This window comes from Rana temporaria, chromosome 7, assembly GCF_905171775.1.
Source record: "Rana temporaria chromosome 7, aRanTem1.1, whole genome shotgun sequence".
NCBI lineage: Eukaryota > Metazoa > Chordata > Amphibia > Anura > Ranidae > Rana > Rana temporaria.
Genome location: NC_053495.1, coordinates 186,219,153 through 186,235,774, shown reverse-complemented (window position 1 = coordinate 186,235,774; position 16,622 = coordinate 186,219,153). Strand labels below are relative to the sequence as shown.

Genomic DNA, 16,622 nt, shown 5'->3' with positions numbered 1-16,622 from the left:
TGACTATGGATGCTGCGTTTGCCACTCACCAGGCCCCATCATTGTTATGGGGGGAGGGGGGAGTGGAGAGAATCCTGAGCATTGTGTACACATTGACCAGGGTGACTTGGAGCCTAAACATGGCTTCCTCTCATCACTCCATCTTTAGATGCAATTTTCTATTTTTGCTTGTGATATAATTGGAGAGACTTTTGCCTACTTCCTGCTCCCGTAAGGCCCACACAAGACATGAAAAGAGCGGTTGTCACCAGTAAAGGAAGACACAAAACAGCTGTAAACACATTTTTTAAATTCCCAAGCCAGTAAACGCTACTAAAATGCATTTCTGTGTCTCCATTGGAAGCCTTTCCTATTACCTCCGAGTCCTGAAGGACGCAAAAGCTTCAATTTTTTACACTATATGGCCAAAGAGACATTTTAGACAGTTGTGTAAAGTCAGCCTTGTGGCAACAGTCTGGAGGAGGTAATTTTCTATTCCACCATGACTATGCCCCTGTGCACACATAAAGAAAGAGCTGCTCGCAAGCCTGAAATTGGGTCGCTTAACCAAAAACTGGGTGCTGGAGGCTAGCAGGGGCTCATTTTGTACCCAATGAAGATGCAGTAATTCAGGAAAGAAGAAGACTGGCCCATCTGTGCTCTGTAAGGGCTCATTTACACTTGCTTCGGCTTCAACAAGGCTTCGGACAGGCTTTGTTAAAGCTCTCTGAACGCCAGTCAAAGCTCCTGTCACTAAATAAAATGATTAGCTAACAGTCCTGTTTACACCTGCTTTGATTCGACCCATGTAGCTTCACTGGTGCTTCAAAGCATCTTCAAAGCCTCCATAGAAATCTATGGCAAAGCTCGCTTGAAGCCCCACTGAAGCCCCACCGAAGCCTTATCGAAGCCCCACTGAAGCCCCATTGAAGCCTCACCGAAGCCTCATCGAAGCCCCACTGAAGCCCCACTGAAGCCCCATTGAAGCCTCACCGAAGCCTCATCGAAGCCCCACTGAAGCCCCATCGAAGCTTCACCAAAGCCTCATTGAAGCCTCATTGAAGCCTCACTGAAGCCTCACCAAAGCCTCACCGAAGACTCACCGAAGCCTCACCGAAGCCTCATCAAAGCAGGTGTAAACAGGACTGTAAGCTAACCATTTTATTTAGTGACAGGATCTTTGATTAGCGTTTAGAGAGCTTTAACAAATCTGTTCAAAACCAAGTTTGAGGACAAAGGGTACCCCTCAGCCCTAGTTAAAGAAGCGTTTACCAACTTTTTAGATGACGAAACTTCCACCATCCGTCCCAAATCTCCCTCACACACTGAATCACAGACTGAACCTACACCTTCCACTTAACCTCATACCACTAGGTTTATAACACAATTCCAGTCTCAGCACAAAAAAATGGAAATAATTTTTCAAAAGCATTGGGGGATTTTACTAGAGGACCCCTTGCTGAGAAAACATGTATCGCTAGTGTACCTATGATCCCATATCGAAAGGCCAGATACGTAAAAAGCCTTATCGCTCCCAGCGAATCAACGTCTACATATAAAAACCTACACTGCTTTGACCTTCCTCACAATCAAAGGCATGTATCAATGCAAAAAGTTACAATGCTTAACCTGCAAATTTGTTTCCCATCACCAAAAATCTTTTACTACAAAAGGGAAAACCTCCAAATCTCCTAAACAAATTTTTCAATTGTTCTTCTGAGTTTGTAATATATGACATCTCCTGTCCCGGCCGCCTGCTTTACATTGGCCGCACCATCTGGATATTAAAGGGGTTGTAATGGTACCGTATTTATCGGCGTATATCGCGCACTTTTTCCCCCTTAAAATAAGGGGGAAATCGTGGGTGCGCGATATACGCCGATAGCCGCTTCCCGTGCTCAGTTTGAATTCCTGTGCCGACATATACCGAGTGCAGTACACTCGGGTACATTTGGCTAGGCTCGGCTTCGCTCTTGCTCACGCATAAACGTCACAGAGCGTGAGCACGAGCCAAGCCGAGCCTTGCCGAATGTACCCGAGTGTACTGCACTCGGTATATGTCGGCGGAAGCGTTCGAACTGAGCGCGGGAATGGGGGAAAGATAAACTCCATATCCACCCCCCCCCCCATGGGTTCAACCCAACAATCTCATATAGGTGTGATGGTCATGTGCTCCCATAAGTTTATTTTACAGGGAAAAAGTAAAAAAAAAAATGTCCTTACCTTCACAGAATTTAATACCATCTCCTGTGTATCCTGTATTGCAGAAACATCCTCGAATTCCTTTCTCCATTTTACACTCCGCATTTGTATGGCACCGGAGTGAACACATCTGGCCATGGTGCAGCAACAGGAAAAAAAACACTGTCGAAAAACAAAGTCACAGGCGGTTCAAACAGCATATAGCCAAAGTAAAAAATAAAACAAACTAATAATAGCACATAAGAGCCGGTTTACACTGGGGCTCAGCCGCCTGACGAGTCGCGGCCCATTCTATGCAATAGAACCGTTCTAATAGGACCGACCTGCATTGACTTCTATACAGTGGTCATTTTGCAGGTCGCCTCTGAAGTCGTCTTCAGGACGACTTGCGGAGTCGCCCCCGAAGTCGTGCCGCCTAGAGGAAAAGAGATTTCATTTCCAAATACGGAAAGGTTTCTTCACAGTAAGAGCTGTGAAAATGTGGAACAGACTCCCTCCAGAGGTGGTTCTGGCCAGCTCAGTAGATTGCTTTAAAAAAGGTCTGGATACTTTCCTAAATGTACATAATATAACTGAGTACTAAGATTTGTAGGTAAAGTTGATCCAGGGTAAATCCGATTGCCTCTCGGGGGCAGTGGCGTATCTAGGGTATGGCAGCCATAGGATGCCTTAAGGTGAAAAAACACCAAGGGCCCAGATTCAGGTAGCAATTGCGCCTGCGTAACCATAGTTACGCAGCGCAATTGCTGACTTGCGCCGGCGTAACAAGTTCTCCTGATTCAGAGAACTTGTTTTGCCGACTGCAGCCTAAAATCTGCGTGGCATAAGGCTCTTATGCCATGCAGATTTTAGGCTGCATTCTAGCAATGACCGCTAGGGGGCGCTCCCATTGTGATCTGTGTATAGTATGCAAATTGCATACTAACACCGATTCACAACGTTGCGCGAGCCCTGCGTACGCAAATTACGTAGTTTGCGTACGTCGGGTTTCGCGTAAGGTTACACATCCTAATAGCAGGCGCAGCCAATGCTATAGGATACCCGGCGTTCCCGCGTCGCGACGTTCAAATTTTACGTCGTTTGCGTAAGTGAATCGTGAATGGCGCTGGACGCCATTCACGTTCACTTTGAAGCAAATGACGTCCTTGCAACGTCATTTGCCGCAATGCACGTCGGGAAAGTTTCCCGACGGAGCATGCGCTGTACGCTCGGCGCGGGAGCGCGCCTAATTTAAATGATTCCCGCCCCCGGGAATCGAGGTCAGCGCAAATTATTTGCGGGGGCGTAGGGCAAAATCGTTGCCCTGTGCCTCCACAAATAATGCGCAAGTCGTACCTGAATCCGGGCCAAGGTTTACAACCCCTTTAAGCTAAAATTGACCTTTTATTGTTCGCAGCCACCCCTAAAATGTCAAATTCCTTTGCTTTTGCTGCTGTGATCTGACTTCCCGTTAGACGGGGGCTACATTCTTTCCCCATGATCCCACTGTATATAGGAACATAGCCACAATCTTTTGATCGCTCTCAACATGGACTAGTGACCTATTGACTATGGTCGCCTTTCCCTCCACTATTCATTCACAGGAGACTTTGGGCTAGATTCAGAAAGCCCGCCGTAAGTTTGTGCGGGCGTAGCGTATCTCAGATACGCTACGCCGCCGTAACCTAATGAGGCTGGGGCTGGATTCACAAAGAACCTGCGCCCTAAGTTATGGCGGCGTAGCGTACATCTGCCGGCGTAAGCGTGCCAAATTCAAATTCTGAAGAGGTGGGCGTGTTTTATGTAAATAAAACATGACCCCACGTAAATGACGTTTCTCAGGTCCGTGAACGTATCCCAGTGCGCATGCTCCTAATCACGTCGCAAATAGTAAATGCTTTCGACGTGGACGTAATTTACGCAAAGTCCTATTCGCGAACGACTTACGCAAACGACGTAAAATTTACAAAATTCGACGCGGGAACGACATCCATACTTAACATTGGCTATGCCTCATATAGCAGGAGTAACGTTACGCCGGAAAAAGCCTTACGCAAACGACATAAAAAAATCTGCCGGGCGCACGTACGTTTCTGAATCGGCGTATCCAGCTCATTTGCATATTCTACGCTGAAATCGACGGATGCGCCACCTAGCGGCAAGCGTAAATATGCAACTAAGATACGACGGCGTAAAAGACTTACGCCAGTCGGATCTTAGCCTAATTTCGGCGTATCTTGCTTTCTGAATACAGAAAGAAGATACGCTGGCGTAAATTCTTGCTGAATCTAGCCCTTTGTATTTTGTGAATGATAACACAAAGCACTCTGTGATTGGGCAAGGGGAGTATAGCGCTGGAAGCAGTGGCGGAACTACCGCCATAGCGACCCACGCGGGCGCTATGGGGCCCGCAGCTGGGTGAGGATCAGGGGGGCCCGGGCCGGACCTGGCAGGTGGTGGCTGGTGCGGTGCGGAGTGTAGTGTAGTGGGAAACGGCTCCCGCAGCTCCATCTGGCTGGCTGGGAGAAGGAGCAGGCAGACCCCCCCTCCCCCAGAGAGTGACCATGTCAATGTCCAGCAGCTGTGGGTGTTAGCTCTCTGCCCGCCCCGCCTCCCTCCCTGGGTGATGTGCAGGCGTGCAGCCATTGGAGGAGCAGGATGAGGGACATTGTGCACAGAGACACCCGGATGGACTAGCCATAGGACACACGCTGGGTCCTGCAGCCTGCCCTGCTTTCCCAGCCTCTCCGCGGTCGTCTGCCGAAGCCCGGGGGTGGAACCAACAGATCAGCTGATCGGACGGGGGACAAGCTGGAGGAGGTCTCCCTGCATGAGCTGTGACTCACAGCCTGTAAGAGACCTCATCTGCTAATCCTGGGACTTGTGACACCGACTGCTGCCCGCTGCCATGTGGAGGGAGCTGATCTGAAGAGAAGTGTACAAGGTAAGAGGTGGTCGGGGGAAGCGCTGGGGGTGAAGGATTCCAAGTTCTAGTCAGACCTTATCACTGATCTGTGACTCCCTCCACCTGGCTCCACCCCCTCCTATCCACCTGGCTACACCCCCCTCTTATACACCTGGCTGCAGCCCCTCCTATCCACCTGGCTACACCCCCCCTCTTATACACCTGGCTGCAGCCCCTCCTATCCACCTGGCTACACCCCCCCTCTTATACACCTGGCTGCAGCCCCTCCTATCCACCTGGCTACACCCCCCCTCTTATACATCTGGCTGCAGCCCCTCCTATCCACCTGGCTCCACCCCCTCCTATCCACCTGGCTACACCCCCCTCTTATACACCTGGCTGCAGCCCCTCCTATCCACCTGGCTACACCCCCCCTCTTATACACCTGGCTGCAGCCCCTCCTATCCACCTGGCTACACCCCCCCTCTTATACACCTGGCTGCAGCCCCTCCTATCCACCTGGCTACACCCCCCCTCTTATACACCTGGCTGCAGCCCCTCCTATCCACCTGGCTACACCCCCCCTTTTATACACCTGGCTGCAGCCCCTCCTATCCACCTGGCTCTCCATTCCTTTCGTCTGGCTCCACCCCCTCCTATCCACCTGGCTACACCCCCTCTTATACACCTGGCTCCATCCCTCCACCTGGCTGCACCCCCCTCTTATCCACCTGGCTCCATCCCTTTCGCCTGGCTACACCCCCCTCCTATCCACCTGGCTCCATCCCTTTCGCCTGGCTACACCCCCCTCCTATCCACCTTGCTCCATCCCTTTCGCCTGGCTACACCCCACTCCTATCCACCTGGCTCCATCCCTCCACCTGGCTACACCCCCTCTTATCCACCTGGCTCCATCTCTCCACCTGGCTACACCCCCCCCTATCCACCTGGCTCCCTCCCTCCATCTGACTACACATCCCTCTCCTGTACACCTGGCTCCATCCCTCCACCTGGCTACACCCCCTCCTTTCCACCTGGCTCCATCCCTCCACCTGGCTACACCCCCCTCCTATCCACCTGGCTCCATCCCTCCACCTGGCTACACCCCCTCCTATCCACCTGGCTCCATCCCTCCACCTGGCTACACCCCCTCCTATCCACCTGGCTACACCCCCTCTTATCCACCTGGCTCCATCCCTTTTGCTTGGCTACACCCCCCTCCTATCCACCTGTCTCCATCCCTCCACCTGGCTACACCCCCCTCCTATCCACCTGGCTCTATCCCTCCATCTGGCTACACATCCCTCTCCTGTCCACCTGGCTCCATCCCCTTACCTGGCTGACCCCCCCTCTCTTGTCCACCTGGCTCCATCCTCCCTCCAACTTGCTGCACTCCTGTCCACCTGTTTCCATCCTTCCACCAGGAGTTCTGGTGCTAAAATTATTGAATTAATGTTGATTATAACATTTTTTAAAGGGGGGGGGGGCGTGCAGGTAGCTGGTCTCGCCTTGGGTGCAAAATAGTTTTGCACCAGCCATGCTTGCCGTTGTAGTTTAGTGTCTTAATTTAGTGACTAAATACTATGGGCCAGATTCACAGAAGAGATACGCCGTCGTATCTCTGTGATCCGCCCGTCCTAACTATGCGGCTGATTCATAGAATCAGTTTCCCATAGATAGACAGAAGATCCGACAGGTGTAATTGAATTACACCGCCGGATCTTAGGATGCAATTCTAGGCCGGCCACTAGGTGGCGATTCCATAGCGGTCGGCGTAGAATATGCAAATGACTAGTTACGGCGATCCAAGAAGATCCGCGCGTTCGCCGCAATCTCGTACGTCGACGCTAGTCGTTTTTTCCCGTCGCAAAGTTACACCTGCTTTAACATGGCTTATCTTTAGATCAGCCATGTTAAAGTATGGCCGTCGTTCCCGCGTCGAATTTCGTTTTTTTTTTGCGTAAGACGTCCGGGAATACGAAACGCCGCAACGCACGTCGCCGTTCAAAAAAAACATTGGGGCGCCGTAATTTCGCGCAAAGCACGTCGGGAAATTTTAACACGGAGCATGCGCAGAACGTTCGGCGCGGGAACTTGCCAGTAAATTTCACTTGGGGGGGTTGGCAACACTGGGCCCGGTGAGGATAAGAGCATCGCCGGCATGGTCTCCCAGCCAGGGGAAGAGAGAGGAGAGGAAGAGGCGAGCTGTCCGTATCAGCAGAGAGCGGAATTGCCCGCTGTAATAGCTTTCATTAGAACTTCCAGTGTTCCCGGGGCTCATGTCACATAGCTCCACCTCTTGGTCCGGCACCTTTGATCGACAGAACGCCGGTCCAGTGTCGGACATGTGACGTCATCAAAGGCGCTGAGCTAAGAGGTGGGGCTATGTGACGATGAGCCCCGGGAAGACAGGAAATTCAAATGAAAGCTACAGTATTACAGCGGGCAATCCCGCTCTCTGCTGATCCGGCCGGCTTGCCTCTTCCTCTGCACAGGTGAGGCTGTATTGGCCACAGGCAGGCCAGGCTGTATTGGGCACAGGCAATGCTGTATTGGGCACAGGCAGTTCAGACTGTACTGGGCACAGGCAGGCCAGGCTGTATTGGGCACAGGCAACGCTGTATTGGGCACAGGTCATGCCGCATTGGGCACAGGCAATGCTGTATTGGGCACAGGCAATACTGTATTGGGCACAGGCAGGCCAGGCTGTATTGGGCACAGGCAGGCCAGGCTGTATTGGGCACAGGCAGGCCAGGCTGTATGGGGCACGGGCCACGCTGTATGGGGCACAGGTCACGCTGTATGGGACACAGGTCACGCTGTATGGGGCACAGGTCACGCTGTAGGGGGCACAGGTCACGCTGCATTGGGCACAGGTCACGCTGCATTGGGCACAGGTCACGCTGCATGGGGCACAGGTCGCGCTGTATGGGGCACAGGTCGCGCTGTATGGGGCACAGGTCACGCTGTATGGGGCACAGGTCACGCTGTATGGGGCACAGGTCACGCTGCATTGGGCACAGGTCACGCTGTATTGGGCACAGGTCACGCTGCATGGGGCACAGGTCACGCTGTATGGGGCACAGGTCACGCTGCATTGACACTAGGGCAGCTCTGGGGGGCCCCATACAACATTTTGCTATGGGGCCCTGTGATTTCTAGTTACGCCCCTGGCTGGAAGTATAGCGAGAGCAATGCTTCGGTAGACCTGTAAAAATTTAAGTTAAAGATAAAAAAATCCATGAGGTGGCAGTAAACCAGAACAGCTTTAAAAATAATGGGCCAGATTCACAGAAGAGATACGCCGGAGTATCTACTGATACTCCGGCGTATTTTCAAATTTGCCGCGTCGTATCTTAATTTGTGATTCACAAACAAGATACAACGGCTTTTGGCTAAGATCCGACAGGCTTACGGCTTCGGATCTTAGGCTGCAATACTTCGGCCGCCGCTGGGTGGAGTTTGCGTCGTTTTCCAGAGTCGTTTATGCAAATTAGCTTTTACGGCGATCCACGAAGCGTGCGTTATGTCGTTTTTTCCCGTCGCAAAGTTAAGCCATCTTTTTCATGGCTTAACTTTACACCAGCCATGTTAAAGTATGGCCGTCGTTCCCGCGTCAAATAAAAAAAAATAAAAATTTGGCGTAAGTACATTGCGCACATCGCCATTCACAAACACGTCGGGGCGCCATAATTTCGCACAAAGCACGTCGGGAAATTTACTAACGGAGCATGCGCAGAACGTTCGGCGCGGGAGTGTGCCTAATTTAAATGGTACACGCCCCATTTGAATTAGGCGGGCTTGCGCCGGACGTCTTTACGTTATTCTGCCGCAAGTTTATACTCAAGTGCTTTGTGAATCAAGCACTTACGAGAAAAACTTGCGGCGGTGTAACGTAAAGACGATACGTTACGCCGCCGCATTTGTACCTGAATCTGGCCCAATGTTTATAGCAATAAAAATAAGTACTAGATAAGCCAATTTAGTCAAATGTATTTTTCCTTTTAGTTTCACTTAGCATTAGAACCTTTAATTACATTTTTCTGCTATCTAGAGCTACGATAGACAGATTTTCTTTCCCTTCCTGTCCTGGTGGTTTGATTTTCACCAAACAGGAAGTGAGATAAATCTGGTAAATCAGCAAGAGCAACACAAAAAAGAAAAAAAAAAAAAAGAAAAGATTTTTTTTTTTTGGATGTAAAGGCTGGTCAGATATAGAATTGTATAATTCTCTGTGTCCTTGTTGCAAAGTTCACCTCACTGTATGGTAACACCATTACCGCCTGGGAAGGAAATGAGGAGAACTTTCAATTGAAGCCCTGGGTAGCAGTCTATGACACCTTATCCTAAGCTAAAAAAATCTAGACACAAACTTTAAAGTGGTAATAAACTCTGTACTACCACTTGTACCTACAGATAAGCCCATAATAAGACTTAGGCCCCGTACACACGACAGAGGAACTCGACGTGCTTGGCACGTCGAGTTCCTCGTCGAGTTTTGGGATGAAGCCGCCGAGGAGCTCGGCGGGCCGGCTTCTCCCATAGAAGAACGAGGACAACGAGAAAATAGAGAACATGTTCTCTATTTTCTCGTCGAGTTCCTCGGCGGCTCCATCGAGCCAAAACTGTACAGACGACAGAGTTTCTCGGCAGAATCCGGGTTTTGACCGAGTTTCTCGGTGAATTCTGCCGAGAAACTCTGTCATGTGTACGAGGCCTTACCTGTAGGTACTGTGAATATCTCCTAAACTTGCGAAGTTTAGAAGATATTCAGTGTGCATGCAACCAATGATATCATCAGTGCATGCATTCTGAAGGTCCGGCTTACAGTGCCAAACCCTCAGAGCCCGCGCTGGAAACCGCGGCTCCTACGCGCATGCATGGGAGTGACGTTATTTGCCTTTTTGTTAATTCTTTTTTTTAAAGACAATTTCAAAGAAAAACTATGTCAGCGCAAGGAGAAAAAAACGATTACCAAGCTTTTGTTTACATCACGTGATCAGCTGTCACCGGCCCCTTACTTGGATCAGTTATCACCCGAGTCTCAGTAACTCTGTGATCATACCTCGTGCGGGGAGCGTGCAGATCCGCACTGTAGCCGTCATTCGGCTATAGCTTGGATCTGAAGGAGTTAAATTAGAACTAAACTCTCCTATCCTGTACAGTTAGGCCTCGTACAGACAACCCAACATGTCCGATGAAAACGGTCCACGGACCGTTTTCATCGGACATGTTCGCTGGGATCATTTGGTCTGATGGCTGTACACACCATCAGACCAAATTCCGTGCGGACAGAATACACGGTGACTACGCGGTGACGTGACGGCGACGATGACGCGGCGACGTGCGCGAACCCGGAAGTTCAATGCTTCCACGCATGCGTCGAATCACTTTGACGCGATGCGCGGGTTCTCGGGCCAGCGGACATGTCCGATGAGTCGTACTGACCATCGGACATGTCCGGCGGACAGGCTTCCAGCGGACAAGTTTCTTAGCATGCTAAGAAACAGTTGTCTGCTGGAAAATTGTCCGGTCGGCCCTACACTCGACCGAACATGTGGTGCTGCACCTGAACATGTGATAAGTGATGACACCAGCCAGTGATGAGCTGATATAAACACACTAGTAACTACATCAGTTATCACTCAAGGCATAACTATTTTGGGAAACAGTTCAATTGTTTGATTTAGTACTGTTTTAAGTGCAGTTACCCATGGCAACCAATTGGCATCCATCATGTACTCATTTAAATTGAGCAGAGCAATTTTTGATTGATCACTATGGGTTACTTCACTTAAGTGATATTAAAGTCTTGTTTTTTTTTTGTTTAAAAATAACAAGCAGAAAGGTGGGTATAAAATCTAGCGGATGGTTGCCTGTATGACTAGGTCCTTCAACCAGCAGAGCAGCTACATGCTAGGTCCCTGTGAAAACTAGGTCTGCCTGGGTCCCCCTAGGGAGACATTCGACTACCTATCCACCTTTAATTATTTACACCTGTAAAACGAATCTCTTCAGCTGATGCACTTAATCTCAGGATTAAGATTGAATTTTAAATTATCTCCCTAAAGAGACCTATATCCCCTGTTGTCAACTCCATATGCTTTATAAGATGCAGAATGTACCTTACCACACCTGCTGCTACAACATTAACCCTTCTCAGCGCCTCTTTTTCACTCTCTTCTGTGTTGGGTCTGACCGACCCCAGTGGAGCTCAGGCTGATTGCCCTGGCCTCTGTGCCCCCTACTGGTAATGGGAGGACATTGCCTATGCTTTCTTATGTTTAATTGTGGCTATTTCTTCAATCCCCAACCACCTCTAAACAGAACATACAAGGTGCAGGGGCGCCGCCTCTTAATTCATGTACCTGGCCCCTAATCTACATGCAGGGCACATGATTAGAGCCTGAGGCTCTGATTGGCTTTAAAAGGGGTGGGTTTTGGGGCGCAGAGCATTGAACCCCAAGCCCACTCAGGCCGCGTACACACGGTCGTTCCAAACCGATGAGAATGGTCCGACCGGCTATTTCCATCTGTTCACCGTTGAAGTGGCCTGATGGTCTGATGTGCGTACACACCATCGTCGCAAAAAACGATCGTGTCAGAACGCGGTGACGTCAAACACACGACGTGCTGAATAAAACGAAGTTCAATGCTTCCAAGCATGCGTCGACTTGATTCTGAGCATGCGCGGGTTTTGAACCGATGCTTTCTGTACTAACCATCGGTTTGGACCGATCGGGCAGCGGTCCATCGGTTCGATTTTGAAGCATGTTTTAAAATTTTGGACCGAAGGAAAACAGACCGATGGACCGTACACACGGTCGGTTTGGACCGATGAAACTGAACCTTGGTCCATTCTCATCGGTTTTGTCTGACCGTGTGTACGCGGCCTTAGTTGTGTGACATTAATATTCGCTAATGTCTTCCTGTTTCTCCTCCTGGCAAATCAGGAAGCTGGTCCTGAGACTGGCTGGGAGTCCTAAGACCTGATTGGCCGCAAGTCCTAAGTCCTGATTGGATGGAAGAAGAAGCGACTACTGGTACTCGGGAGGAGATACAGGGGGGAAGCCAGCGTTCTGCACTAGAGCAGATTTCTAGCCTTTATAGCCTTAAATCACCGTTCGACAGATAAGGTCTTTGACACTTTCTGCAAAAATTATTATTCATCTTTGAGTCCTGGAGAAGCGACTGCTGGTACTCAGGAGGAGGTGCAGGGGGGAAGCCGCCGAAGCCCCAACCTGGATGGGGTAAAGTACGGGGCTGGTGGGGCATGGCGGGCGACAGGTGAGCAAAGCAGCGATTATCCGATCAAGTGACGGGGGTGGAAGGGAAGCTGCAACCGTTTAATAGAGCACCGGGAATGGGGGGTGGTTGGCTGGCTCAGGGTGGTTGCTTGGCTAGGTGGGGGAACCCGAGCCGCGCTGCTGCTTTATGCATCCATTCAGACAATACGAGTGAATTTTTGTTGTCGGAAATTCCGACAGAAAATGTCTGATGGAGCCTACACACAGTCGGAATACAAGCTCCCATCAAACATTTGTTGTTGGAAATTCCAACTATGTGTACGCCGCATTAGAGTTTAAATTTGTATGCAATCAGGCAGGCCCTTGCACTACATGGTTTTGGTAAATCTGAAGACAAAAATCTGCAACCGAGAATCTCGTCAGAAAAAAAACGTCGTTTTCCTTGACGAGATTCTTGACAACAAACTCTTGCCGCCCGAGTGTACAGACTTTCGTTTCAAAAGAACCGCGGTTCTCTTGAAAGGAAAGAACGCGTGACGTCATCCCGTACGATGAGCATGCGCTCATCACATTCGATGCAATCGCCGCCATCTTGCTTCACTCTACCTATGCCGTGGAAACTACCGCACATGCGTCAAGGTCATTTCGAGCATGCACAGGTTTCCACGGCGACAGGTAAGTATACACACTCTCTGGTTTCTCGTCGGGAAACAGGCCGACAAGAATCTCGACGAGAAAAAAGAGAACAGGTTCTCTTTTTTTTCTCGTCGAGATTCTGGCCAGATTTCCTGACGAGAAGCCTGAAAGCCTCGTACACAGGAACGGGAATCTCGGCAAGAATCAGTTTTCTTGCTGGTTTTTGCCGAGAAAACCGGTCGTGTGTACGAGGCCTTAATAGTGTGTATGAAGCTTGAAGCCTCGTACACACGACCGAGGAACTCGAGGGGCGAAACACATCGTTTTCCTCGGCGAGTTTCTTGTTAAGCTGTCGAGGAACTCGACAAGGCAAGTTTCTCCATTCCCGTCGAGGAAATAGAGAACTTGCTCTCTTTTTGGCTCGTCGAGTTTCTCGACAGTTTCCTCAACGAAAATGTACACACGACCGTTTTTCTCGGCAAAAAATATCTCCCAGCAAGTTTCTTGCTGGTTTTTGCCGAGAAACTCGGTCGTGTGTACGAGGCCTAACAGAGGATGTAGTAATTAAACAGTACATGCAATAAACATATATCTATACTTTGGTTAAAATAATAATAATACATGTAATAAATAAATCACAAATATAATAAATAAATATATGAAAATTGTAAATAAAAAATAATTGTAAAACATAAATCACAAATCTACAAAACAAATAAATACATGTATAAATAAAATAATAAATATAAAAAATTTAATGAAAACAAATAATTCATTGTAAAAATAAATACAGTAAAACCTTGGATTGCGAGCATAATTCGTTCCAGAAACATGCTTGTAATCCAAAGCATTTGTATATCAAAGCAAATTTCCCCATAAGAAATAATGGAAACTCAAATGATTCGTTCCACAACCATTTATTCATAAGTCCTTCCGTTTATAGTCCATATAAAAAGATTATAGCAATGTGATCAGGTTGTGTAACCATAAAATGTCCATCCACAAATGGAAGCCTCCACAAGGGGATTAGAAGCAAAATCCAGTAAGAGAAAGAGAATGTAAAGCCCTGTACACACGATCGGTCCATCCAATGAGAACGGACCGATGGACCGTTCTCATCGGTTAACCGATGAAGCTGACTGATGGTCAGTCGTGCCTACACACCATAGGTTAAATAACCGATCGTGTCAGAACGCGGTGACGTAAAACAAAACGACGTGCTAAAAAAACGAAGTTCAATGCTTCCAAGCATGCGTCAACTTGATTCTGAGCATGATGGTTGTGCCTACTAATGGTCGGTTTTGACCTATCGGTTAGGAATCCATAGGTTAAATGTAACCTCTTTCCCACCGCGCCATAGACAAAAGACGTCTACAGCGCGGTCGAGTTGTTCTGGGAGGACGTCCCTGGGACGTCCTCCCAGAATCCTCCTCTTGCGTGCCCCCTGGGATGGAGCGATCACTTGTAAACAAACCGGCGTCATGTAATGACGCCGGTTCCTCCCTCTCCTCTCTGTACCGATCGGTACAGTGTGAGAGGAGAGGGGGGAGAGCGGAAGCAGCAGTAGCTGCTGTGGGCTGGATCTGTGACAAATGCAGTCACAGATCCAGCCATCCATCCCTCCCTGTGCAATACTCTGCAATAACACCAATACTCTGCAATACCCCCCATACTCTGCAATACCCCCAATACTCTGCAATACCCCCATACTCTGCAATACCCCCCCATACTCTGCAATACCCCCCCATACTCTGCAATACCCCCAATACTCTGCAATACCCCCAATACTCTGCAATACTACCCATACTCTGCAATACTACCCATACTCTGCAATACCACCAATACTCTGCAATACCCCCAATACTCTGCAATACCCCCAATACTTTGCAATACCCCCAATACTCTACAATACCCCCAATACTCTGCAATACCTGCTAATATGACAGAAACGAGAATTTTTATTTTATTTTTTACAGAATTTTCAGAGTTTTTTCTTTTATAGCGCAAAAAATAAAAAACCCAGAGGTAATCAAATACCACCAAAAGAAAGCTCTATTTGTGGGAAAAAAAGGACAAAATTTTCAGATGGGCACAATGTTGTATGACTGAGTAATTGTCATTCAAATTGTGAGAGCACCGAAAGCTGAAAATTGGTCTGGTTTGGAAGGGGGTTTAAGTGCCCTGTGGTCAAGTGGTTAAAGCAAGTTGGCTTTTTTTTAACCAATGGGCCCACACACGATCGGTTTTGACCGATGAAAACGGTCCATCACACCATTCTCATCGGTTTAACCGATCGTGTGTATGCGGCATTAGAGGCGCCTCTCTTCTCTTTTATACTCCGTTGTGGCATGACGCTACTTATATATCAAGACATCACTTGTATATCAAGTCAAAATTAATTAAAATATGTTACTTGTCTTGCAAAACGCTCTCAAACCAAGTTACTTTCAAACCAAGGTTTTACTGTACATAAATTTAAAAAAATAAAATACATTACAAATGTAAAAAGCAAATATATAAATGTAAAAATAAAATAATACATTCAAAAAATATAATAAACAAATGTAAAAAATAAATAAACAACTGTAAAAAATAAATAAACAACTGTAAAAATAAATAAATCACAAATGTAAAAAAAAAAAAGAGCAGACTTAATAGATTTTTTTTTTCTGCTGTAACTCTAGTATGTTTCTACGTTTCACATTGGTCTGTAGTGCCAATATCATACATGCATGGTCGATATTCCAGCTCAGCATCAAAAGGCCCCCTAGTCATTATTTTATTAATGTTGGCAGCTCTATAGATGAACAATCTGAACTACCTCCAGAACCTGGCAGAAGTTCCCCTTAGGGGCACGGGTATTGCTAAAAACTGCAACATTCAAGATCGGCTGTCAAGTCTTCTAATCCCCCCACATCGTCTATCACATAAAGACTAACAGAAATCAAACAAGAGATCAGGTTTGGCACTTCGTAGCTCCCATCACCAAATAAGAAAAGTACAATTCGTTGGATTTCTTACCTAATAAATAGAATATTTTCATTTGAAGTGGACGATCAGAACTCCACAACTGAGGTGGTAGATCCAAGAGGCTTGGGAATCGCTGGCCTGTGACGTAGACGGCTTCCTTTGGAGATTTTCCTGTTTCTTTGTTTGCTCAGGGCTTCTACTTCCTACACTTTCATCATTTCCAACAAGGAGTTCACTTCTGAACGGGTTCAGTGGATCGTACGTCGCTGACATTTTCCTTAACCTTTGATGTCTAATTAATAAATACATTTTGCGTTTTAAACTGCCATATAAAACTTTAATCCACTTCAAGGAAAGCATTTATTGCTGTTCACGTGGCCCCCAAAAAGGTGTGTTTGGGTATTCTTCTCTATCAGCATACCCTGCAGGTTCATGCGTGTTCCCCTGACACTGGGCTAGATTCAGATAGATCAGCGGATCTTTAGATCCGCGTAATCTATCTTATTTACGATCCGCCAGCGCAATTTTTTGAGGCAAGTGCAGTATTCATAAAGCACTTACCTCGAAACTTGCGCCGGCGGATCGTAACTGCCCCGGCGGAATTCAAATTCCGCGGCTAGGGGGAGTGTATTATTTAAATCAGGCGCGTCCCCGCGCCGATCGTACTGCGCCGGCCGCAATTTTTCCCAGTGCGCATGCTCCAA

General features: G+C 48.1%; 1 protein-coding gene across 1 annotated transcript in view; it reads right to left on the bottom strand.

Annotated features, from left to right (window-relative positions):
* ADGRL4 (adhesion G protein-coupled receptor L4) overlaps positions 1–16,071 on the bottom strand; it is a 244,784-nt gene extending 228,713 nt beyond the window's left edge. Inside the window, exons 1-2 of the mRNA XM_040360641.1 lie at positions 15,970–16,071; positions 2,203–2,343 (exon numbers count right to left, since the gene is read on the bottom strand). Coding sequence (XP_040216575.1) covers positions 2,203–2,343; positions 15,970–15,991 — 163 coding nt within the window. The 5' untranslated portion in view covers positions 15,992–16,071. The remainder of the gene's footprint in view (positions 1–2,202; positions 2,344–15,969) is intronic.
* Between the last annotated feature and the right edge of the window lie 551 nt (positions 16,072–16,622).